The sequence below is a fragment of the Lissotriton vulgaris genome, chromosome 2_1, assembly GCF_964263255.1.
Source record: "Lissotriton vulgaris chromosome 2_1, aLisVul1.2, whole genome shotgun sequence".
Classification (NCBI taxonomy): domain Eukaryota; kingdom Metazoa; phylum Chordata; class Amphibia; order Caudata; family Salamandridae; genus Lissotriton; species Lissotriton vulgaris.
The window spans coordinates 2,063,962,244-2,063,989,563 of record NC_141687.1 but is presented as its reverse complement, the minus strand read 5'-3'; the positions used below and the strand labels follow the sequence as shown (position 1 = coordinate 2,063,989,563).

At 47.5% G+C, this 27,320-nt stretch overlaps 1 protein-coding gene across 2 annotated transcripts in view; it reads right to left on the bottom strand.

Annotated features, from left to right (window-relative positions):
* Window positions 1–27,320, bottom strand: part of DMXL2 (Dmx like 2) — a 2,078,996-nt gene that overhangs the window by 808,209 nt on the left and 1,243,467 nt on the right. For both annotated transcript variants that reach the window (XM_086958287.1, XM_086958289.1), the window contains exon 30: window positions 6,701–6,831. In XM_086958287.1, the coding sequence (XP_086814413.1) occupies window positions 6,701–6,831 (131 nt within the window). The remainder of the gene's footprint in view (window positions 1–6,700; window positions 6,832–27,320) is intronic.

Sequence of the window (27,320 nt, the reverse complement as noted above, 5' to 3'; positions counted from 1 at the left end):
TCTTTAGAGTAGTGGGCTGGCTCGGCGTACGCAAGGCTAACATAGGGGTATGAATAAAAGGCACGTTTCTGTGGGTGTGGTTTGTCCAGGAATGGTGAACGTGTCTGCCAGGTCTGCACAGCTTACACCGCCACGAGGTTGACCCTGTGAGTGAAGGTGGCTGCGTGAATGATGCTCTCAGCTTGCTGGTACTCAGAAACCGTCATGGCCGCTGCGACGCACATATGCCCCACAGTTTACCTTTCGCAACCGCATTATGGTAAAGAGGGCCCAACACGTGCCGGCGGAATCTCCTGGGCCGAGGTCGGAAGGTTCCTGAGATCAACGCTGGCTACCGCGACACAGGAACACAGCGCCCAGTCTGAGGTCCAGCAGCGTGGAGTGCTCTGTATGCTACTAATACAGTAGTCCAACAGATAGCAACATTGGAACCGTGTCTTGATCCCACAATGGACGATGTTAGAACTACATCTGAAAGTGAAATGAAGGTACTGCCTTCGACCAGGTGCAACCTACTCTACGTCCCAACAATGGAATGGTGCCTTGATCCCACAATGTACAATGTCTGATATTATCTGGTGCTTGGTTTTCATAAAAAAACTCCCTCAGTTAAGGTGCATTAGACTCTGAGCTTCAGTAGCTAACTGCTGCACATGATTATTGGGCTTGATTGACTGTAGTTGGTGGACTACACCACGGTAAAGCAGATCCAAACAGTGAAACGGGGTGTTGATTCTATGAATGACAATGTCAGAAGTTAAAGTGTGTGATTATTTCTGTGTACCCCCTCCGATCAGGTGCAACCAACTCCGTCCTTGGAATCCAAAGGCACGTGGCTGTGAGGCGTTAATGACCACTGCCTCTGGCCTACACTGGGGTCAGCAGGGCTCACAATTCAGATCGAATGGTGATTGTTTAAGTAGAGAATCCAGTAGTCAAGTAATTACAACGTCTATTGAAATATATACAATATCCTTTCAGTATACTTGCTTGAAGAACTTTTTTTAGATGAGTTATAGGTTTAGTACAATGACCAAATTCTTCTTGGTAGTGGAAAAGAACACTGAATAACAATCTACACTGTGGACAGCAGAGATCAAAAATCAAATTGTTTTAATTAATTTATTGCGGAGTTTTCTGTAATTTATGTTGTTGTAGTTTGTGTGGAGGAAGTAGGAAAAAGTATTCATGGATGTCTGTGTGACTACTGCGTTCAATTTACACTGCAGACAGCAGTGTTCACAATTCAGACCTTGTCGCTATTGTAGATAACGCAGTACTGTAGGCAAAAGATATTGCTCCAGTGCGCTCTGTCCGCAACACATATACGCATCATTGGCTGGCTCCACACATGCTTTTTCTTGCTTCGTGTATTGCAAACTGGGCAGCTTAAGTCAATGCCACGTGGCTGTGGGCCCTTGCTGACCGCTCTCTCTGGCCTACACTACAGACAGCAGTGTTCACAATTCAGACCGAGTCGTTATTGCAGATGATGTAGTGTTAATGACAACAGACATTGCTCCTAGCACGGTCTGCCTGCAGCACACATTATCGCTGGCTGTGCACATGATGAATGCTTTTGATGTGGCAATCTGAGTGCACTAGAACTGATGGACCCTTTATGATACAATTTTTTTGTGTATTATTTCAGATCTATTCCATGTGTCTCAGTATACCACAAGCTGTGGTTCTTTTACGATAGAATTTTTTCTGTATTATTTCACATCTACTGTCCGTACCTTACTGCAGCACAAACTATTGACCCTTTTATTATTGAATCTCCGTGTGTGATCCAATGGTTACTGTTGTAGTTGATGCCAGCCGCAACCATTCCCTGAGGGCTGGTTTTCATCTATCCCACACGTATCCAGGAGAGAGGACACTGGATAGGGACCCTGGTTAATAAAAAGGTATTAAGTGCAGGTGCCCGTACCCACTTCCACTATCTATCTGTGTTATTGCGTTCATTATCTATGCATGATACTGCCCCTGGGCGGTACCACATTAGATTGTGCTGTGGACAGCGTATGCAACCATGTTATCTCTGGCAGTGGGGAAAAGTTTGGCTATGTAACTTTTAGGTGCATGGCTATCACAGGTGGAAGGCTACTTTACAGACCATGAATATTTTTGAAGATGATGGTTGCATGTTGTGTGTAGTTTAAGATATGTGTACATTGCAAAAAGTTTTCAAAAAAGCTCTATAAGCAGAAGAGGTGTGTCTCATCAAATGCTGTAGAGAGAATGAGTAAAATGGGTGGCGTTTTCCAACTGTTTCAATGGGAATTGTTATGAAGTAATCAACTGCTTTTTTTTAAGGTCACATGGTAATCGTGCAGCCAGCGCGCAAGGAGGCCGTACCCAATGGGATTTTGAGAAAATATATTTACTACAATATAAGTTTATTATAGTTAGAAATAGATAAATGTTTAAAATATTTTAGATTATTGCTTGCTCTCATATACAATTTAAAGTTCTTTAGATATAGTTTTGAGATATAAAAAGAAAATGAGGGAATGGCGTATCCGGCGCGACACTATACGTCTATGACGTAATACAGTGCCTGGCAGTGTGCACTCGTCGCATACGCAACGCGCAGCGGGCGTGACCCTATACATACATGATGTAATTCGCGGCTTGGTGCTGCGTACTCGTTGCATAAAAAAGTAGCAGTTGGCGCGACCTCATATGTATATGTTGTTACGCAGGACGCGGTGCCACGTACCCGTCGGATATGCAATGCGCATCATTTACGAGTTTAGCAATATGGGGGATAGGATTCGGGTGCTGATAGAGCTTGGTAGACTACAGGTACAGGACTCAAGTTTTCTCTAAAAAAAAAATGAGACTTATTTTTGGGGGAAGATATAAAACATTACATAATTTTTAAAGTAAAAAAAAAAAAGGATAATAGACTTCCAAAATATTATTTAAAAAAATTAGAAAAAATATAGGTTTTATAAATATTTAAATATTAAATTAGCATTTAAAAAACGATTGAAATTCACTTACAGACGTTATAGTTAGGAATTAGCTTTTAAAAAACCTTTGAAATTCACTAAAAAACCATAGGATTGAGGGATGTTATAGTTAGTTGGACATTTGACTTATATAAAACCAGAGAAATTTGCCTGTTATAGTTAGTTGAGCTAACTATAACTTACGCGCCCGCAATGTACAGCTGATGACGTCACATATTACATCACTCATGACATGGTCAGTGACATCACTGATGACAGCACTGATGGCATCTCAAAAGCCATCATCCACATGATAATCTGATGCACATACTGATGCCCTATATAAACTTTGATACACCCACTCCAAAATACAGACTACCATTTTTAAAAGCATACATACAACAATGCCAGATACTACATACCACAAACTATTTCCTAGGTTTATACACACATCCAGTCACTTCTACATACAGTTACTCATCAATACAGTGCTATAATATGCACTCATAAACCTATACATACAGTCACACTCCACCACTCATCCATAGAGTTACTCACACACCTAGTCAGTTTTGCAAAGAATGAATCACATACCCATTTACTCATGTATACAGTCATATACACCAACTCAGTTATGTATACACACACATCACTTATTTATGCAGATACAAACAAATACTTACTGTCTTATACAATCACTGATACAAGGAGACAATCGTTTATACATGCATTCTTCAAATAACTTACTCTCATGTATAGTCATTTATATACTTCCAACACTCACATATACTGCCTTAAAACATATGTAGAAACTCACACATATACCACAGACACATTCATTCAATCACCAACACACCCATACACACACTAACTCACTCATACAGCCCTTCCCAGATGCACTTTTGAATCCATACAACCAGTAAATCACCCACTCAGACATCTATGCACAGAATCACACACACCCCCACCCACTCACACACACACTCACACACACACACACACAGGCACCCATACAGATACTCCGACAACAAATCAATAACCCATATAGACACTCATGTAGCTACTCACCAACCCATGCAGCCGCTTACACACCAACTGAGAGACTAATACAGACTTTCACACAGTTAAGTCACTAACCTATGCATTCATGCGTTCAATAACTCAGTTATACAGTCATTCATGCACCTACTAAATAATCCATTCAGGCACTTGTAAAACCACTCTTTCTTCAATACACCTTGGCATAGATATATATTAAAAAATATTTAAACTTTACAGAAACACACATTCACTGGAAGATGTCATCAGTGATGTCACTGACCATGTCATGAGTGATGTAATATGTGACATCATCAGCAGTGCATTGCGGGCCCGTGAGTTATAGTTAGCTCAACTAACTATAACAGGCACATTTCTCTGGTTTTATATGAGTCAAATGTCCAACTAACTATAACGTCCCTGCAACCTATGTTTTTTTTTTGTGAATTTCAAAGGTTTTTTAAATGCCAATTCCTACCTACAACGTCTGTAAAACCTATGTTTTTTTCAGTGAATATATATATATATACACACACTATGTGAAATATACACTATTGGGACTAAAGCCTTTAAGTATGAAAAAGCTGTTCACAAATAGTGGCTGAAACACTGATGTACTAATAGGTCACATTGCAAAGTTGCAGGTGTGTGTAAAATGACTTGCCTAATGAATAATTAAGCAGGTCATTGTTTTCGACCCTGTGATTGGCTACAAACATTAGGATTGTGGCCCTTGAAGAATATAAAACAACCTTCCTACGTTCTCATTTTCAAACTACATTTTGTTTTTAAGAAACCCATGCACCTACTTAAAAAAAGAAATCCCAACTCCACGGGCACCCGACAAATCTCACCAGGGACAGCTTCCTGGTTGCAAAAGTATTACTGCCAAACGGTTTGTGTATGCTTTTGCATTTGGACCCAATTGATATGTTTCATTGAAATACGCAATTAGTAGGAGCTACTCCTTTCAAGCCGGCTCCCTAATGCAACTCAGAATTAGTCACAACACCCCTTATGAATTGGGACAGGCTTCTGCGAACCATAGGGGTAGTACACAGCTAGAAAGTTCATTTTGCAGTTGCAAGCACGGTGATTTTAGAAACGACAGGTCACTAAATCAGGCTTTAGAGCCGGTTTCAGCACCGAGACCGCCCTGATTGAGGTGGCCGAGTCAGTTAGGTGGTCGCTGGATTCAGGAGCATCGGCAATGCTGGTGCTCCTGGATCTATCGGCTGCCTTTGATACGGTGGATCACGACAGGCTATTACAACGCCTGGCTGGGATCGGCCTCCAAGCCCAGGCATTAGGCTGGCTCCACTCCTATCTGTCCAACAGATCGCAGAAGGTGGCTCTTGGCACCTTCTCCTCTGATTCCAGGAGTTTGAACTGCGGGGTCCCACAGGGCTCTGCCCTGAGCCCGCTGCTTTTTAATATTTACTTGGCCCCGCTGTTCACACTGATTGCCAACTGGGGAGTCACTGCAATTTCCTACGCTGATGACACCCAGCTGGTCTTCCCATTCTCTGAGGTTTCGGAGGCAGCATTTTCCAACTGTAAGGGCTGCCTTCGCGACGTGGCCTGTTGGATGAATACCAACAAACTGAAATTAAACGCAGGCAAAACGGAGGTGATCTTCTTTGGCACAAGCGACCACCCCCCCGCTGAGCTTTGGTGGCCGGAAGAGATGGGTCCCGCGCCATCTCCGAGCATAAAGGCAAAGAATTTGGGGGTTACATGGGATAATGGCCTATCCTTTGCTCCCCAGATACAGAAGGTCGTTGGAGGATGCATTGGTAAACTGAGGAGCCTACGCAGATTTCTCCGACTGCTCCCAGTGAGCTGCCGCAAAACGATTATCCACGCCACAATCACTTCAAGGCTTGACTATGCCAATGGCCTCTATTTAGGCCTGCCGAAGTTTTTGTTGCAAAAGATGCAAATCGTTCAGAATTCAGCGGCTAGATTACTCAGGCAGGTCCCTTTCAGACATCACATTCCTCCCCACTTGCGCATGCTACACTGGCTGCCTGTGGCAAGTCGCATAAAATTCAAGGCGCTCACCTTGGCCTACAGAGCCCTTCATGGGACCTGCCCAAATTACTTAAAAAAACGACTGCCTAGATATTCTCAGGTCAGACTCCTAAGGTCTAACTATAAGGTCCATCTCCACGTTCCTCGAGTGAAAAGGGCACGCTTAGGTGGAAGAACTTTTTCCGTAAGTACGGCACGGCTTTGGAACACCTTGCCACAGGAAATCCAACAAGCACCCTCCGAACCTTGCTTCAGAAGCCTACTGAAAACATGGCTTTTCACGCAATAAATCTCATCTCTCTTGCATTATGATTCTCACTGCCCATGCCAGCGCCGGGACACTTCCTACGGAGGTAGCTGTGCGCTTTATAAAACTCAGTATTATTATTATTATTATTTATTACTAAATCCTTGTAGTGCATCACATGCCGTTAGAACAAGTATGCAACTTGCATTGTTAGAAACATGATTTTCTCTGAAATGTTATGGTACTCAAGATTAGCACAACAATTTATTCTGTACAACTTGATATGAACTCAAATAGCAACCAAAAAGGAAGAAGAACATGTAACTTTGGTGAAATTTAGAATCCATAAAAAAACGATTTCATGTTCAATGATTAATTGCAAAAATTTTAAATTGAAAATCATAATATACGTTTATCTGACCTGTAAGAATTTGAGTCTTTGTGCTCTTGAATTTGGGTGTCTGAAAAGAAAGCATCATCCTCATCTTCATCACTTGGAATGCTTTCATCAGAGTCATAAATGGTGCCACTGTCAGATAAAGGAAGAAACGGCTGCAACAAAAGAAAACAAAATCTATAAATGGAAAAAAAACATGTTTTTTAATAGTTCACTTTAGATCTAATTTCTGCCTTTTCTAAGCGCAGTAAACAAGAGATGTTACTATTAACCATTGTAATGGTACGGAAAATGCCAACCTTGGAAGTATGGAAGGCTGAGTCTCCATTGGATGTGAACTATTAACATGCAGATAACAGCATATGTAAGAGGAGAGCGTTAAGTCCCTGAGCCATTATGCCAGTATGTGTCCTTGATTAGAGCTATACTACAGATGTTTAACCTATATGGGGATTATTTTCAATTAACTAAAAGATGTGCTGGTTCAAAAAAAAGTTTGTTTATGCATTCAAAACACTTCATAGGGGAACTGCTGCTAGCTGCACAGAGACACTGTAGAAACGTGTGCTTCAACTGAAGTATACAAATGACTCCACAAATACAAAGGAGAGATAAAAGATGTGTGTTTAAAAATCAGTTTAGAGTACTACAAAATAGAACGGGAAACACTGTGCCGCTGTCAGGAAGTCACCGCATAAAGTGGCGCTCAATCCTGCTCTGGCAACCTATCCCTGCCCCATGTGTGGGTGTGCTTCGTGCCTGGGCCCTTACAGGTTTTCTGAAGAAAAAGTTACTTACCTTCGGTAATGATATATCTGTGAGAAACATTAGTAGTGAGAGATTTCTTACTTTAGAATTACCCCAGGTGTCAGACTGGATCCGGAAAGTCTTGGTCAGCAGTACCCCTGCACGTCAGAAGGTGGTGTTGTGTGGCTCCCCGTCCTTCGTTGGTGTCGTGGTCGCCGTGATGACGTGGCAGCAGATGCCACCCTCGCGCGCTGACAGTTCTGTACACGACTTTTTGCCCTGTAAACGCAGAGCGATGCAAGATACTGACCAGTGGTGCCTTGAAACCAGGGCCCTGAAAGGGATGACCTTAAGCCTAGAAATCAGTTTGCAGAACGGGGAGGATGGATAGGGCGGTAAGGAATCTATCACTACTAATGTTTCTTACAAATATATCGTTCCCGAAGGTAAATAACTTGTTCATCTGAAAGAAACACATAGTGATAGATTCCTTTCCTTAGAATAGATACCCCAGCAATACCAACCCCGGTGGTGGGTCTGCGAACCAAGATCACACCATGAAGTCCCGGAGAACAGAACAGCCAAAGTAGCCTTTTCTCCGTACTTGGCTGTCCAGGCAGTAGTGCTTCGGAAAAGTGTGCAACGAGCCCACATAGCTGCCTGACAGTTGTCTTGTAAGGGGACACCAGGTCCCAACGACTTAGTGGCAGCCGTCGCCCTGGTGGAATGGGCACGCAGCCCCAAGGGAGGCTCCTTTTTAGGCAGAGAATAACAAGCTTTAATACACAAGACGATCTAACTGGAGATAGTCCTCCTGTGTACAGCCCGACCTTTTTTGGTGCCAACGTAGCCAACAAAGAGATGGTCATCCACCTGGAACTTTTGTGTGTGGTTCAGGTAAAATGAGAGCGCACGTTTTGGGTCCAGACGGTGGAGACTCTCTCCCTCTCTGGAAGGAAGCGGAGGCGGAAAGAAGGTGGCCAAAGTGATGGTCTACCCAATGTGAAAGGCAGTGGCAACCTTTGGAAGAAAGGATGGACATGTTCTGTGCATAACCTTGTCCGGATGGACAGAAAGAAGAACATTTGTTAGTTACCTGTAAACTGTGGTTCTCCAATATTGGTGTCTTTCATAGATTCACATGCTTGAATATTCCCTGTCGTCGAAGTCCCACGGTACATCAAATAGTAGTAAAATATATATAAATACAAATAGAAAAATATCAATTATACATATACATATAAAATGTAATACATATAAAATATAGACATAAAGTTAAAAGTACCATAGTACTAAAAAGGCCCATAGAAGCCTTAAAGGGAGAATTCACTTTAGTAACATATCAGTGTCATTCTAATAGTCCACATTCTAGCCAATCAGGCAGCAGCACCCTCTAGAACCTTCTCCTCAGAAGCTCAAGCCCTCAGATTTTCGTAGCACTAAGAGAGCCATATTGCATGGAGAGAAGAGAGCCTCTGAGGGGAGGAAGGGTGGGTCGCATGTGAATCTATGAAAGACACCAATACTGGAGAACCACAGTTTACAGGTAAGTAACAAATGTTCTTCTCCAGTATTAGGGGTGTCTTTCATAGATTCACATGCTTGGATAAGAATAGAAAGCAGTAAACCAATACATGAGTCATAAAAGGCAGTTGAACACCAAAGTAAGGAAGATTTAGTGCACATATGAACATTGCATATATATATATATAAACATATGGCAAAACCTTTTATGACAGGAGGCGGGAAGCAACAGAGGCTCACCTTAGTTGAAATTATTTCGTAGCACCGTTTGACCCACAGCAGCGTCTGCAGCGTCAGTTGACTCCAGACAGTAGTGCCTCGTGAACGGGTGTCTGCTAGACCACGTCGTAGCCCTGCAGATCTGATGCAGAGGCACTCCAGCAAAGAGGGCGGTAGATGATGCGACAGCCCTCATCAGTGCTCGCACCGGAGCAGAAAGAGGCTTGCCAGCTCGTTGATGGCAGAAAGAGATGGCAGAAGAAATCCATCTAGCAATGGATTGTTTATTGACTGGCTGTCCTTAGCGCATTCGGCCGTAGGCCACAAAGAGCTGGTCTGATTTTCGAAAAGGAGCGGTGCACTGAATATAGAATTTAAGGCAGCGTTTTAAGTCCAAAGAATGAAGAGAACGCTCAGCGGGAGACTGAAGATTTGGGAAGAAAGTCCTGAGAATGACAGGCTCATTAAGATCAGTAGGTACCTTAGGGATACATTTTGGATTTGTACGTAAAGTAACAGCATCCCTAGAAAATTGAAGAAATGGAGGTTGAATGGTGAATGCTTGAATGTCACTTACTCACCTAGAGGATGTAAGAGCGAGTAGAAGAGCAACCTTCCGCGTGAGGAATTTTAAGTCCGCTGAATGGATGGGCTCAAAAGGAGGTAGGAGGAGCTGTGATAAAACCAGATTCAGGCGCCAAGCAGGCGGTGGACGGCGTATGGGCGGAAACATCCGGAATAGGCCCCTGAAGAACTGCCGGATGATCCGAGATGAATACAGTGATGTGGAACCATCATGACGAAAGCGAGAAATCGCTGCCAGAAAGACTTTTAAAATGGAATGAGAGAGTCCTTTTCTTTGCTAGAGATAGGAAAAAAGGCAGGATTTGTTCTGGCTTGGCGTGCATCGGATAGAGTGCTTCATTGTGACACCAGACATAAAAACGCTTCCATTTCAATTGATAGGTCTTAATTGTGGAAGGAGCGCGCACACGAGCCAGCACTTCCCTGCACTCCGAAGCAATATTCAAACGTGCGAACTCATTGTGCTCAGGTTCCAGGCATGAAGTTGGAGATACGCTGGATCCGGATGGCAAATCTGTCCCTGGTTCATGGTGAGTAGGTGAGGCAGAGGGCGAAGAAGAATCGGATCGCACTGGGAAAATAGAAGGAGATCAGTGAACCATGGACGACGTGGCCACCTGGGCGCAATCAGTATGACGTGACAGGGCTGAAGCCTCATCTTGTGCAGCAGGCATGTAATCAGAGGGAGCGGAAGAAAAGCGTAAACGAATTTGTTCGACCAATTGATCGAACAAGCATTCCCGCTCGATTCTCTGTGGGGATGCAGACTTGCAAAGCGTAGGCATTTGCAGTTGGTTGGAGTCTTAAAGAGATCCAGCCGTGGTTGGCCCCATTGGGGAAATACGTACTCCAGAGTCGGTTGATCAATCAATCAATCAATCAACGACATTTATAGAGCGCACTACCTACCCGTAGGGTCTCAAGGCGCTTTTTGGGGGGGGGGGGGGGGGTGCCGTTACTGCTCGAACAGCCAGGTCTTGAGCTTCTTCCTGAAGGAGAGGTGGTCTTGGGTCAGGCGCAGATCGGCTGGGAGGGAGTTCCAGGTCTTGGCGGCCAGGTAGGAGAAGGACCTTCCTCCTGTAGTGGCTCTACGGATGCGTGGGACGGCGGCGAGGGCGTGGCTGGCAGATCGGAGGTGGCGTTTGGGGGCGTAGAAGTTGATTCGGTTGTTGAGGTAGCTCGGGCCTTGATCGTGTAGGGCTTTGTGTGCGTGGGTGAGGAGCCGGAGGGTTATTCTTTTGTTGACGGGAAGCCAGTGCAGGTCTCTCAGGTGTCCGGAGATGTGGCTGTTCCGTGGGATGTCGAGGATGAGTCTGGCTGAGGCGTTCTGGATCCGCTGGAGTCTCTTCTGGATCTTGGTGGTGGTTCCGGCATAGAGTGCGTTGCCGTAGTCCAATCGGCTGGTGACGAGGGCCTGGGTGACGGTCTTCCTGGTCTCCGTGGGGATCCACCAGAAGATCTTCCGAAGCATGCGCAGGATGTTGAAGCACGACGAGGAGACGGCGTTGACTTGCCTGGTCATGGAGAGGGAGGAGTCCAGGATGAAGCCCAGGTTGCGTGCGTGGTTCGTCGGTTTGGGTGCGGTGCCCAGGGCGGGGGGCCACCAGGAGTCGTCCCAGGCGGAGGGCGAGGAGCCCAGGATGAGGACCTCCGTCTTGTCTGAGTTCAGTTTCAGGCGGCTCGTCGTCATCCATTCGGCTACCTCTTTCATCCCTTCGTGCAGGTTGGCTCTGGCGGCGGCGGGGTCGTTGGTCAGGGAGAGGATCAGCTAGGTGTCGTCGGCGTAGGAGATTATGTTGAGGTTGTGTTGGCGTGCGATGGCCGCGAGGGGGCGCATGTAGACGTTGAAGAGTGTAGGGCTCAGCGAGGATCCTTGAGGGACGCCGCAGATGACTTCGGTGGCCTCTGACTTGTACGGTGGTAGGCGGACTCTCTGTGTTCTTCCGTCGAGGAAGGAGACGATCCATTCCAGGGCCTTCTCCTGGATTCCGACGTTGCTGAGGCGCTGCACTAGGGTGTGGTGGCAGACCGTGTCGAAAGCCGCGGAGAGGTCTAGGAGGATGAGGGCCGCTGTTTCTCCGTTGTCCATCAGGGCTCGGATGTCGTCGGTGGCGGCGATGAGGGCGGTCTCGGTGCTGTGGTTGGCGCGGAATCCGGACTGCGATGGGTCGAGGGATCCATTCGTCTCGAGGAAGGCGGCCAGCTGTTTGTTGACGGTCTTCTCGATGACTTTGGCTGGAAACGGGAGTAGAGAGATGGGGCGGTAATTCTTGAGTTCGGTGGGGTCTGCTGTAGGTTTCTTGAGTAGAGCGCTGAGTTCGGCGTGCTTCCAGCTCTCGGGGAAGGTGGCGGTGTCGAATGAGGTGTTGATAATGTCCCGCAGGTGGGGTGCGATGACAGCGTCGGCCTTGTTGAAGACGTGGTGAGGGCAGGGGTCGGTCGGAGATCCGGAGTGGACGGAGTTCATCATGCGGACGGTGACTTCGGTGTTGACCGGAGTCCAGGCGCGGAGGGTGGTGGTGGGCGGTGTTGCTGCGGTCGTGGCGTGCGTCGGTTGAGTGCTGAAGCTGTTGTGTATGTCCGCGATCTTGTTGTGGAAGTAGGAGGCGAGGGAGTTGCAGAGGTCTTGCGATGGGGTGATGTCGTTGTTTCCGGCGTTGGGGTTGGAGAGCTCTTTCACGATGTTGAAGAGTTCCTTGCAGTTGTGTGCGTTGTTGTCCAGTCGGTTCTTGAAAGCCGTTTTCTTGGCGGTGCGGATCAGTTGGTGGTGTTTCCGGGTGGCGAGCTTGAGGGTGGTCCTGTTGTCCGGTGTGGGTTCCTTTCTCCAGGCTTTCTCGAGGGCTCGGCAGTTCTTCTTGGAGCTCTTGAGTTCGTCGGTGAACCAGGGGGCTCTCTTACTGCCGGGTCTGCTGGGCGGGATCCTCAGAGGGGCGAGTTCGTCTGCGCATTTGCCGTCCAGTGGAGTTCTGTTGCGTGGCTGAAGGCGATGTCTTTGCTGGATGAGAAGATGGCGTCGAGTGTGTGTCCGGCGAGGTGGGTGGGGGTGGACACCAGCTGCTTGAGTCCAAGGTTGGCGAGGTTGTCGAGCAGGGTGCTGGTGTTGCAGTCTTTGTTGTTCTCCAGGTGGAAGTTGAAGTCCCCCAGGAGGATGTAGTCAGCGGAGGAGAGGGCATGCGGGCTGACTAAGTCGGCGATGTCCTCGCTGAATTGAGTGCGTGGTCCCGGAGGTCGGTAGATCAGGGTGCCTCTGAGGGTGGTCTTTGGGTCGGTGTGGATCTGGAAATGCAGGTGTTCGGCGGAGGGAGGGGTGTTGTCGGTGCTGGTCGTGATGCGGATGGTGTTCCTGTGGATGATGGCGATGCCTCCTCCTATCTGGTTGGCGTTGCGGTCCCTCTGGGTGATCTTGTAGCCTTCTGGGATGGCGATGGCGATGTCGGGCGCTGAGGAGGCGTTCATCCAGGTCTCCGTGATGAAGGCAACGTCAGGGGCTGTGGCGTCTAGGAGGTTCCAGAGTTCGATGGCTTGTCTGTGGACGGAGCGGGTGTTGAGCAGGATGCACTTGAGGTGGTTGCTGCTGGTGTTCGGCTTGGCAGGTGCTGGTGTTGGGCAGGTCCGGATGGAGTTCCCACTCGTGATTGTCTGTATGTGATCTGCTGAGAGAGTCGGCAAGGGCGTTGGAGACACCCGGCACGTGAACTGCCGTCAGGTGGACCTGATGGTGAATCGCCCATTCCCAAATTTATTGCGCCTGCTTGGAAAGCAGAAGAGACCTCGTACCTCCCGGTTTTTTGAGGTAGTGCATGCTGGTGGTGTTGTCTGTACGCACCAGCAGTGACTGTCCTTGTACCAGCATCCAGAAAGATTTTAGGGCGATGAAGATGGCCAAGAGTTCCAGGCGATTTATTTGCCATGTGCATTGTACTGCAGTCCATTTGCCACTGACTGACAGCCCGTCGAGGTGCGCCCCCAACCCTCCAAGGAGGCGTCCGTTGTGAGGGTAAGCGTAGGAGCTGTGTCCTGAAATGGCCGTCCGGCGGCGATATTCGGAAGGTGAGCCCACCGTTCCAATGCCGTAGACATTGTCGTTGAACGACCCTGAGATTTGTTTCCATTGTTTGTCCAACTCTCTTGGACGACTCTCATATAAAGCCTGCAGTGTGGAATCAGATGTATGTAAGAGGAGGTCATGCCCAGAAAAGATTTCAACATCCAGACAGAAACGGACCTTTTTGACCGTAGAAGAGCGACCATCTTGATTATGCGAGCTTGTCGCTCCTGTGAGACAAACACCTCTGCAAGACGAGAATCTATTAAGGCTCCTAGAAAGACTCTCTGTTGTGATGGGCGGATATGTGACTTTTTGTGATTGATGGAAAGGCCCAAGGTGTGAAAAATTGACAGGCAAGACTGAGTGTGTTGTCTTGTTGCTTGACAAGTCCGAGCCTTTATCAGGCAATCGTCTAAGTAAGGGTAAAATTGAATGCCCTGCAAGCGAAGAAAGGCAGTGACCGGAGCCATGATCTTCGTGAAAACTCTTGGCGCTGAACGAAGGGCTAAAGGCAACACTTTGAATTGGAAGTGCCTCGATTCAACAGTGAAGCGAAGATATTTTCTGTGTTTGTGATGTATTGGCACATGAAAATATGCATCTTGGAGGTTGATAGTGGAGAGGAACTCCCCGGGATTGAGAAACTGTAAAATTTCCAGTAAGGTCGTGTAAAGGCAACACTTTGAATTGGAAGTGCCTCGATTCAACAGTGAAGCGAAGATATTTTCTGTGTTTGTGATGTATTGGCACATGAAAATATGCATCTTGGAGGTTGATAGTGGAGAGGAACTCCCCGGGATTGAGAAACTGTAAAATTTCCAGTAAGGTCAGCATCCGAAATGTTTGGTACTTGATGAACTTGTTGAGGGCCCGGAGGTCCAGGATGGGGCGCCACTCTCCCGACTTTTTCTTGATAAGAAAAAAGCGGGAATAAAAACCCTTGCCCTGTTGTACTCGAGGACCCGCTTCGACAGCCCCTTTCTGTATCATGATTTTGACTTGAGCCAACAGTTCTTTCAAATGAGCTGAGGGTGGGCCAGAGGGTGGGCGGGTGGGGGTAAATTTGGTAAATTCGAGAACGTGGCCCTTTAAGATGACATCCAGGACCCAACGATCCGAAGTTATGTGTGACCAATTGTAGAAGTTTTGGGAGATACAACCTCCAATTTTCAGAGCCGGAGAAAACTTTGTCCTGGGGAAGTCACTGCTTTTTAGAGGTTGGACCACCTCTGTAGTTATTCTTTCTCCGTTAAGGTCTTGAATCGGATTGTCGATTTTGGGACTGATAAGTATATCTCTGCTTGTTGTCACCATAGGAACGATACTGGGAGGAGCCACGAAAATTTGAAGAGGTGCCTCTGCCACGTGCTCCCCGAAAAGGCCGCTTCTGGTATTGGAGGGTTCCTAGGGCACGAGCAGTATCCGTGTCCTTTTTTATGGATTCCAGGGCGTCGTCGATATGCTTGCCAAAGAGGGAATCACCATCATATGGCAAGTCAAGCACCCTCGCCTGTACTTCAGGCCGAAAAGTTGTGGATTTGAGCCAGCCTTGGCGTCTTAAAACAGCAGCACCGGCAAGTTGTCTGAAGGCCAGTGAGGAAATGTCAACAGCGCAATCGATAATCTCCGAAGAGATCGTCTCCCCTTCTTGTACAATTGCCTGGGCCTCAGCTCGGGTGGAATCTGGAAGCTGGGCAACCAAAGCCGCAATTTCTGACCACATTTGACGGTCATATCGTCCGAGGATGGCCAGGGAGTTGGCCGCTCTAACCGTTGTGGCAGCCATAGTGGTGACTTTTTTCCCGATAGAGTCTAATCGGCGCCCTTCCTGATCTGGAGGAGAAGTCAACGGAGTTGACGGATTACGCAACCTGTTCTGTGCCGCCTGCGTGATGACAGAATCAGTTTTAGGGTGCAAACCAAGGAATGCTGGCGAGTATGTAGGAGCCTTGTATTTCTTGTCCAGACGTGGAAGGACAGCCGGGATGGAATTAGGACGTTCCATAAGTTTAAGCCCCTCTTGCCAGATAAATTCAATAATTGGGATGGTTTGGACTTGCTTCTGAGGCTGGTCTTTGAAATCAGAGGAAGCAATCTTGTTGCTGCACCTCTAGGGTTAAATGGAAATGCTTGGCAGCACGCACCATGAGATTGTGGAAACTCCCAATGTCCACCTGCGGGAAAGCCAAGGGTGATGTCGGAGGAGTAGGCGGCGTCCGGGGTCTATAGTTATCCTAATCCGTAAGGACGTCATCATCATCCTGATCCGTATCCTGGCACACATCATCGTCATTATCCGTATCAGGCTGTGGACGAACCGGTGACCATTGCGTTGCAGCAGGTACTGGCGCCGAAGATGGATGAGCAGGTGAACTGGGCGCAGATGGTGGGAATCTGTGATTGTAATCATCCAGCTTGTGTTGGAGGTTAGACACCAAAGACAACGGTATTGGAGTCATTGGTACTTCATGAGGTGCATCAAACTGATCGTCCTGGACAGGAAAGAGAGTACTCCCGTCATCATGGTCATCGTCATCATAGTCTTGGCATTTTATATTGAGTTCTGAAGGACTGGACGCAGGACGAAAATCGTCATCCACATAAGAACCATCATTAGAGTTCTCTTCTGCAGACTCAAATAGTTTAGCTGGAAGACTAGCACCACTAGTAATAGGACTTAAGTCCAGCGGAACTGGGCGTTTGATAACGGAAGCCGTCACCACTGTGAAAGTAGTTGCAGTTGCGAGTGATTGGTGTGTCATCGACGAGCTCACAGTTGAAACAATTGTAGATGGCAGTATCAAAGCAGGACCATGTGTTGACGAAGATTTGGTAGTCGTCGACGGAGTCAGTGTCATTCCTTTAGTTTTCGTCGATAAAGCTTTCCGTGCCGTCGACGAAGAGGAGGCCGTCGTCATTGATTTCGTCGACGAAGAAGGCACCGTCGACGAGGATGTTGTCGTCGACGAGGATGGATGCGTCGACAAGGAACGCGTCGACGAATGTTTTTTAGCCAAAGCCATCGACGAGACAGGTTTGGTCGCCGTCGACGAGATCTTAATAATGGAGGAGATTGGTCTCACCTCTTGAAGCGTCGTCGATGAGGTAGACGTCGTCGTCGTCATTGAACATGTCGTTGTCACGGTGGGCACAGCGTCGACTGATCTCGATATCGTCGACGGACGCGTCAACGAGCTCGTCGACAAGCTTGTCGACGAGCCGCCACTTGTTTTTGACGACGAGGGCACAGCTTGGGACTGAGACACCAGAGAACCAGGTCCCGTAGGCGTAGAGGCTGGCAGATCCCGTGGGGAGACACTTTTTAGAAGCGTCGACAAGCTTTTTCCTCTTCAGGTAAGGAGAAGGCATCTCGGTCTCTGACCCACGTTTAAAAGAGGCCTTAGAATGGAAAGAAGATACACTCTCCATATCAGAAGATGGATTATCTGAAGTCTTCAACCTCTGTAGCCACAGAAGGAGACGGGCCTCTCTATCTTTTAAAGTTTTTGAAGAAAAAGTCCTGCAAAACTTGCAGTTCCTCACCTCGTGGTCCGGGTAAAGGCAGTAAATGCACTTGCTGTGAGGATCCTCATGAAAAAGGCAAAGCTTTCCACAAGAAGAACATGGTCTGAATAAAGACTTTTTAGTAGAAGACATCTTGTAGAAGTTGAAGTAAGCAATTATAAGAAGAAAACTGAGCAGAGCTCAGGGAGACTCCCTTCACACGACATGCAGTAGAAAATCTGAGGGGTGAGCTTTTGAGGAGGAGGTTCTAGAGGGTGCTGCTGCCTGATTGGCTAGAATGTGGACTATTATAATGACACTGATATGTTACTAAAGCAAATTCTCCCTTTAATGCTTCTATGGGCCTTTTTAGATCTATGGTACTTTTAACTTTATGTCTATATTTTATATGTATTACATTTTATATGTATAAGATATTTTTCTATTTGTATATGTATATATATATATATTTTTTACTACTATATTATGCACCGTGGGATTATGAAAGGAATAGGAGGGAAAAGATGAGTAATGCCTTTGAGAAATCTATTTACAACAGGGGACTTGAAAAAAGAGGGCTGATCAGGTAGCCTGAGAAAGGCCGAAATAGCAGAAAGATAGTCCTTGATAGTGCCCAGAGCACAGCCCTGTTGAGCCAAAGAAAGAAGGAACAGAAGAACTTCTGAAAGAGGGGCAGAAAGGGGATCCAAAGCTTTTGCTGTGCACCATGCCACAAATGTGTTCCTCCTGCAGGCATATACCAACTTAGTGGAGGGACGCCTGGCTGCCAGAATTACATCACAGACTTCAGGAGGCAAGTCAAAAGGAATCAACTGCCGCCACTCAATCTCTATGCAAAGAGGTGGAGACTGGACAGGTTTGGGTGGAGGACCGTCCCCTGCTGCTGCGACAGATCCTCCCGAAAAGGCAATCGGATTGGAAGATTGATGGTCATACTGAGTAGCTCGGGATACCAAACTCGAAAGACTTGGGCCCGCCGCGCCTGATCTTCAGCACTCTGGGCAGAAGTGGTATAGGCAGAAAGGCGTACAACAGACTGAAACTCCACTCGTGGCGAAAAGCATCGCACAGCGAGTGCAACCTTGGAAATTCCAACGCGCAGAATTGCTGACATTGCACATTCTCTTAGTTGGCTAATAGATCTAACCAAGGCTCTCCCCACTGTAGAAAGAGACCTTGCGCCAAGTCCAAGTGAAGATTCCATTCGTGATCCCTAATACACCTGGGAGTTTGTTCGCCCTGGCGTTCAGTGAACCTGCCAGGCGTTGAACCACCAGGGAAATGCCCTGCAGTTCCAGACATGTCCAGAGGCGCAGAGACTCCTGACATAGGGTCCACAACCCCACCCAAGCCTGTTTGTTGCAGTACCACATGGGGGTGGTGTTGTCTGTGAACACCTGCACCACTTTTCTTTTGACAGAGGGAAGGAATGCCTTCAGTGTAAGTCGGATCGCCCGAAGCTCCAGAAGGTTGATATGCAGCCTGGACTCCAACAGAGACCAGAGGCCTTTGATCTCCACCTCTCCCATGTGGCCCCCCCATCCCAGGAGGGACGCGTCCATCACCACTGTGTGCTCCGGTTGGGGAAGGAGAGGGTTCTGCCCTGGACCCAATGTCGGTTCATGAGCCACCACTGCAGCTGCTGTGCAGTGCCCTCCGAGATCTGGACGTAATCGGACAGGTTCCCCTGATGCTGCACCCACTAGAACTTCAGGTCCCACTACAGAGCCTGCATATGCCATCTGGCATGATTGACAAGCAGGATGCAGGAGGCCTTGAGGCCCAGCAGCCTCAGGGTTATCCTGACCGAAACCCAGGAAAGAACCCGAAAGATCAGAATCATAACCTGAATATCCGGGACTCGCCCTTTGGGAGGATAGGCCTGAAACTGCATCGTATCTAGAACCGCTCCGATGAAGAGGAGCTTCTGAGAGGCAATCAGATGTGACTTCGGCACATTGATGGAGAACCTCAGCAAATGCAGGAGGTCGGCCGTAGTCTGGATGTGGGAGATAACTGCCTGGAGCGAGCCCGCCTTATATAGCCAGTCGTCAATATAGGGGAAGACTGGAACCCCTGATCTGCGCAAATGAGCTGCGACCACCGCCATCACTTTCGTGAACACCCAAGGGGGCACTGGTAAGGCCAAAGGGGAGCACGATAAACTGAAAATGCTCATGGCCTAACGTGAACCGCAGTTTACGCCGGCAGGACGGGGCTGTGGAAATATACGTCCTGCAAGTCCAACGCTACCATCCAGTCTCCAGGGTCGAGGGTCGAGAGCAGACAAGCCCTGAGCCAGAGTTAGCATCTTTAACTTCTCCTTCCAGAGGAAGCGATTGAAGTCCCAGAGGTCAAAGATAGGACGCAGGCCCTTACCCTTCTTGTGCACCAGAAATTAGTGGGAATAACAACCACATCCTACTTCTGGCGCAGGAACGCGCTCGATGGCCCCCTTGGCCAACAGAAAGACTGGACTAGGAAGGTTTTGGGGCAGTGGTGGTCGGGGTGGAAGTGGACTGACCCGCCCGCTGGCCTGCTGACCGGCCTCTGAGGGTCCCACATCTGAGCTGACACTGCTGCGGCCTGTGGCTCTGAAGCGAACTTGTTGGGACACCCCTTTCCTTGGCCACGAAAGGAGCGAAAAGCTGAAGGCGGAGGTGGGCGTGGCCGAAAGGCCAAAGGACTTGGCCGTAGCGCTCAAGTCTTTAAAACACTCCAACTCGCTGTAGGAAGGTGGAATCCGACTGCATGGTTACCCCCACTTTTTGCCCGGTGTTTGATGGTTTTTGACTTAGGCTGGGATCCTGCTATCCAGGGTCCCAGCTTATCTGTTTCCCTTGTGAATCCCTAGTATCTGGTACCTTAGGTACCAAGGGTATAGGTACCTCAGAGGCCTGCCAGCGGCTAAAGCATGTATTATGCCACCCCTGGGAAGCCTTCCAAAATGGCACCACAGGTCTTCTACTGCAGCCTGGGTAAGGTGGTACATGTATCCCTTAATTAGATCTAGTATACCTATATCTACATACATACATATATATATATACATATATATATATATATATATATATATATATATATATATATATATATATATGCACTTTAGTTCATTGAACTTACTTCAACTACTTTATTAAATGAAATTCAGGAATTGGAGCATAGTCTCGCTTCTGTGCCCTTCTCCCGTCCTAACTGTTCAACCCTGTGACACTATACCCGGTTGGGTTAGTTTTGGACAAAGTAAGGATTGTAAAGGATTATGGCTGATCAATGAAGGGTTGAAATTGAAGTGATACTGTTACAACAAATCATTAATTTTAATTTTAATTCTATACATCTGCACCTTTTTCTCATGCACTTTTTTTCATATGCACTTTAGTAGGTCACAACCTAAATATGGCAGGGATCCTACATGTGAGAGGAATATAGACAGGACCCTATTTATTTATGCTAAACATCACCAATGATTATAATTTTCATGGTTCAAATCTATGTCATAATCAAATATGCATTACGCAGCTATTTATGTTTTTTGATTTGATACCATATAGTACCATTGGTCTTTCTTATTGAAAAATTGTGATCATATTGGTGAACAAAATGATATGTAAATTAGACAAACTTATGGTTCTAATGTATTTGTACAGATATTATTTTTATCACGTTTGTAGATACACATGTGGCCCCTGCTAGGTTTTACATTGATGCGTATGTGGTTGTAATTTTAATGTATCAACCATGTGACCTCCTTCGCACAAGATTGGTGGTTAGAGTGTTTGAAATTTGTATATAAAAAAATGTTGGGTCACATAACACGTAGCATTTCACCCTTCTAGAGGGAAAAGACATGAACACACTGGTCTGCCCGGTAAAAGTTCAACAGAGCCCTAGCATCACAAAATGGATGCTGATGCCACAAACACGAGTCTGACCTCCTGCTGCTGGACGAAACTACGGCAGGAGAGGCCTGGACAATAGGTTTCCTGTCAAAGGCAGGTGTAACAACCTCCACAGACAGGCTTTAGTGTACTGGGGCAGGGTGGGCGCATTCAGTGAATGCTTTTCCGGCAGTGCCTGGGGCACGCCAGATGTCCCAGTGCATTTCCCATTTCAAACCGGTTGCTGGGGCACTCAGCCCCAGCACTGGCACTGGCGCAAAACTGGACAAAGGGGAAGGGGTGTAACCACCCCTTCCCCAGGTCCTCCAATAGGTGGGACCTTAGAGCTAGTCCATCCCCTAAACTTGGTATAAGTATAGGAAACCAGTCCCTAGAACTTTAGATTACCCTGGACGAAACTCTGCAACATATATCTTGGACCTTCGACATTCTATTTCGACTAGACGATTGAAAAAGTCTCACTTGGAGTCAAGGAGTGAATCCCTTGTTCAAACAGGCACCAAAGAAGCACCTTGCCGGTCTGAATTTTCGAGGCTCCCGCCGGATCCCGAACACTCTGCGACACATGACACGGACTTCCAGACATCTCAGAGGCCAACACGAGTCCCCAGCAAAGCCGAGACCTGTAGCCTTCACGAGAGACATGGGACCGGAACTCCTGGACATCCAGCACATTTGCTAGTGCATCGACTTCCCGAGCTTTACCAATGTTGTGCATTGGGCTACTTGTAGTCCAAGCCCTGAGCACCTTTGTACCTAAGTTTGTGGGCCTACACTCCACGAGTGTTCCGTGGGCCTGCTTCCTGCATTTCTGCTCGAGGCCCCTTCGCGATCCCTGGTCCGTTGACTTGTGGGTCCCCGCAAAGGAATCTCCTTTGTTTCTTGGGTTTTCCTGGTTGCTCTAGACGTGCCCTGACTCCCTTCCAAAGGGTGAGTCCCTTAGACTTTGCTGGTCTGCACCAAAGCCAATCTTTGCATACTGCGTGGGTTTCTGTTGCCAAGGCTTGTTGGGTCCAATCCTGACACCAACGCTGCAGCACTCGACATCTGATGTGGGACAGCTCGAATCCAGCTCCTGGATGTCGTCGATCCCTCCTGGTCCTCGTGGCTGAAGAGTCAAGCTTCACCTACATCACCTGAAAACACTTGACATTGGCTGGCATCTTCTTGTTGCCTCTCTGGTCACTGGCTAGTGACCGAGACTCTGTCCCCTCAGGTTCTTCAGATCTCCGATCCACCCTTGGATTCATCCGTACACTCTTCATCTGGTCGCCTGCAGCACTCCTTTGCAGCTCTCCATAGGAAACAACGACGAAACCCGATACGAAAAGACACCTATGCACCTGGCTTCCCTGGGTGAGGTAACACAAGTACTTTGTTGCTCCCGTGGGTCTTGACTCTCAAGTGTCCAGTACTGAAAGGGGTTGTTCCAAGTCCACTCCTAAGTGTCCCTAATCTTTAAAAATCGAATAGCGACTTTCTACATAGAAGTCTATGGTGATTCACGGCTGTGTTTAAACACAGCACGCGTCCCTCGTTGGTCTCCTGCGTCAATACCGTGGTTGGTTCCTGGTTGCCCCAGCGCTTCTACAGGCCCTAGACCTTGCTTCTATTCCTCTCGTGGTTCTTATACCACTTTCATAGTATATGGTTTTCAAAGCCCCTAGGGCAAAACATATACTGTGCTAATTTACTGTATGTTATTTAAGTAATTGTATTGTACTTTTGCTTTTAGCCTCATAAAGAGACTAGAGGGGTGTGTTTAGAATAAATACATATTATATATATATATATACCTGGTGTGTTTCTCCCTTCATTTGATCACTCATGAGATTATAGACTGGTAAAACAAGCTGCTTAATATTCCTTCAAGACTTAGCCTGAAGACTGCTTTCCACAGCTACCACTAGGATAGTTTTCTATAAGGTTGTCTTTAACCTACCATCAATAAGGGGTCGTTTGGACTGGTGCAAGGTGCCCACTAGAATAGTGGACAGCATATGCCAGGCCAACTTCTCACATTGGTGTGCAGCATGTGGGATTCCAGCTTGCATTGTTTTACTAGAAAATCTTGAGTGTTGATCATTTAAAAAAGAACACCAAAAGGTACAATAGGTACATAGAATACAAGCTTAAGATACAGTAACGTCTACTGAACTTAGAGTTGAGTGTCTAGGGCTTAGCACACCCTTTCTACAACTCAAGAGAGGTTTAGTAGGTAAACAAGTAGTGTAGGTAGTGCATACACCACACCTCACTAGTCATGTCTTTTAGAGCAGGACCTAGTGGGTCTCTGCCAGATGTCAGTCAAGTACTGACATCTAAAAATAGCACATTCCATTTCCAAGAGTTAAGAGCTCTCAGTGCCATGAGGAAATTAAAGACAGGACAGAATCCCAATACCCAATGTCTCATAGAGGCATTATTGCTTGATGACTTTAGGCAGGCTACAGTGCCTGTAGCACAAGTTACTTACCCTCGGTAACAATATATCTGTAAAAAACAGTCGTTGGTATTAGATTCCTTACCTTAGAATATCCCCAGGCTGGATCCGGAAAATTTTGCGTAGCAGTACCCCTGGGCATCAGTAGGCGTCGTCTGCAGCTACACGTCCGTCGTCCGGCGCATTGATGATGTCGGAGTACTTAGACGCCGCCCTCGCGCACTGACGTCAGTTCTTATACATAGTGTAGGAGAGTAGGGTCTGCAATCCTATGGTCACCCCAGATTTTTTGCTTTTTGCTTCACGGGTTTACGACTTTCCCTGGCTGTGGGCCTGCTAATCAGACCCACAGCCTAGCTGTTATCTCTCTAAATTGACATCCATGTACCTTAGGTGCATTTACCACTATTGTAAGTCCTTGTATATAGTACCATAGGTACCCAGGGCATAAGTGTACCCAATGCCTACCAGGGGCAGCAGCATGTATTATGCCACCCCTGGATGGCCATCCAAATCCGACACAACTGGCTGATCAATCAGCTGGGACAAGGTGGTGTAATCACCCTTTGCTTTAGCTACAGATTACCTATATCTAAACCTAAAATGGACACATATATTCCTATAAGTCACTCCTATGGCAGGACTTAACAATCCTGGAGGCAAAGTGCTTGGAATTATGTGAGATAGTGCTCTGACATGAGCTGAGCCTGTCTACAGCTTTCGGAACCAAGTCCTTTAGCTGTTTCCATGATAACGCTATACCATATACTCTTAAGTGCATTATAACCTCGCGGTTATTGCTAACTTTGGCATAGAATTATCAAAACATGTCGAGTAAGGTGTCATACGAATTGGAATACTACCCCCTCGCCAATTCTGGCGACGGGGGTAGCATTCCACCCTTTTAGAGGGACACGACATGTATGTAACTGTGAACCCCGGTTAAAGTTAACTCAAGCCTCAGCATCACAAAATGGATGCTGCCACCACAGACACAAGTCTGACCTCCAGCTGCTGGGAGGCCTTCCAGCGAGGGAGGCTCGGACAAAGGGTTTGCTGCCTTGGGAGGTGCTAGCACCACCCTAGACAGGATTTTGTGTATTAAGTAGGACAGGCCTGAAAGGAATGAGACATGCCTGGGGCACACAAGGTGCCTCTGTGCATGCACCGGTTCAAACCAGTTGCTGGGGCACTCCAGCCCCAGCTCTGGCGCGGCACCGGACAAAGGATAGGGGGTGTAACCACCCTCCTTCCTGGTCCCACCCATAGGAGGGACCTAGTCATAGTACAGCCCCCATTAGGAGAATAAAAGTAGGAGCTGGTCCCATTCCAAGTTAGATTAATCCTGAACTGAAATTATGCAAGAAGAGACTAGACTTCGACTTTCTACACAGAAGACTGAAGAAATCTCCCTTATGGGCAAGGAGTGTCCACCCTGCACAAGCAGGCACCATCAGCGTCCAGCGGCTTCACTTTGTCGTCTTCCCTCGAGGACCCAGACTTCAGAGCCCGACGAGACCCGGATTCCCAGACCTCTCAGACCTCTACCTACATCTGCAGCACAGCTGAGATCCGTGGGTGTGACGAGACACGTGGGACCGGCCATCTTGGAGAAACTGCACTTCGCTTCCAGCACGACTTCCGAGGTATCCTCGACCAAGTGCTTTGGGGACTGAGAAGCCCCAGCCCCGAGCAGCTCCTGCACCGAAGACCAGCCCTCCAGCATCCACGAGATCTGCGTGGGGCCCTTCTGCCTGTCTGCTGCTCGACGCGTTGTCTGGTCACTTGCTGGCTGGCTAGTGACCTCCTAGACGACGATCCATGGCATAAACACCGCTGGTCTGGTTGCTCCAGACTGGCCCTTGCTTTCTCGCAAAAGAGAGGCACCCCGGACCCTCCTGGTCCGCACCAGACGTCTTTTCCACTCACTGCGTGGGTTGCCTTTGCCAAGGCCTGTTGACTCCAAATCTGGATCCGACACCGCCGACAGCGAGAGCCTGCGAGGGACAGCTCGTGCCTCCATCCTGGTCATCGAAGACACCACCTGGTCCACGTGGCTGCAGAGTCAAGCGTCCACTCTTCACCTGATCGCGACGACAGCCTTTGGTTCCTTCCTGGTTCCACTCCAGTCACTGGCTAGTGACTTTGAACATTGTCCCCTCTGCTTTCAGGTCTTCAGCTTCACAGATCCACCCTTGGATCACACCGGACATATTCCTCCGGGCCGCCTGAAGCATCTTTTCTTACAGGCTCCATAGACTTCAACGCGAGAACCAGACACGACTTCGCACCTATGCACCCGCAGCCCGTGGGTGAGGTAACAAGAGCATTTCGGTGCTCAAGGGTAGATTGACTCTCCTACTGTCCAGTTCCACAGTCGTTTTAGTCCTATCTAGTCAGGATTGTCCGTACTCACCTTTTTCTTGAACTGTACTGTCCATAGACGTTGTTACGCATCTCGCGTGTGAGTTCACACTCTGCACACGCGTTCCGTGGGCCTCCTATTACTTACCTAAAGTCAGGATAGTGTAGTCCCCGCGATCTTACAGCCTCTGGACAGCTCCATTTCCTTTATCGACTTTCAAATTCCACTTACTTTGTATATGGTTTGTCGTGCCCCTAGGGCACCATTGTAATTTGTGCAACTTAACGTATTTTTCTTAAGAGTCTTGTCATGTGCTTAGCCCTATGATCTCATAAAGAGTTCAGTGGTGTTTGTTAGTTAAGAAATATCTTGTTTATTTTCATAACTACCTGTGTGGTGTCCTTTCATTTGGTATTCAAGGGGTTATATGTGGTAAAACAGCTGGCTTCACATGCCAAAAGAGTTTAGCCTAAGACTGCTTTGTCCATGCTACCATTAGGATAGCTGGTCTATAAGGTTGACTTACAACCAATCACCATAAGGGTTGTTTGGACTGATACAAGGTGATCACTAGAACTAGTGAGCATCATATACCAGGCAAACTTCTCACATTGGTGTGCAGCAGTTGGGATTTGAGCTTGCTGTTGTTTTCACCAAATATAATCCTGAGATATCATTTGAAAGATCACATAAGGTACCATAGGTACATTTAACAAAGCTTCGACATACTCTGAGATCTACTGAACCAGCTGTTGTAGTAGAAAGGGAGTAGCACACCCTGACTACAACTCTTAGCAAGAGATCAGTAGGAAAACCCATAGTGTAGGTAAGTGCACCACTTACACCTCACTAGAAAGCATTTCTACCCATGGAGAGACTTCAGTGACTCCCCTAGTGGTTAGTGACCCTCCACAGGTCCTTTCCAGATATGCAGCACTCCGTTTCCAGGAGATGAGACAATTGTGTAGCTCCAGGGGATTGAAACAGGGTTCTAACCCTACCACCTCCTTTCTGTTAGGTCTCTTAGAGACATATGATGCTAGAAGGGCTTCCAACACAGGCCCCTCTAATGCAGATAGGAAAATGCCCCCCTTAGAAGGTGAACTAGGTGATCCAGACTCTAACCTCCCTGAAACAGGAAATGTGAATGGTAAGGAAGATGATGATTCATCTGGGGAAGAGGCAGACAAAAGTCCAGTAGTATTCAGCAGACTTACCAGGGCCAACTTAAGCCTGCATGGGGATGGAGCTGGGGGAGCCCCAGACCTAGCCAGAGATAGGCCTAA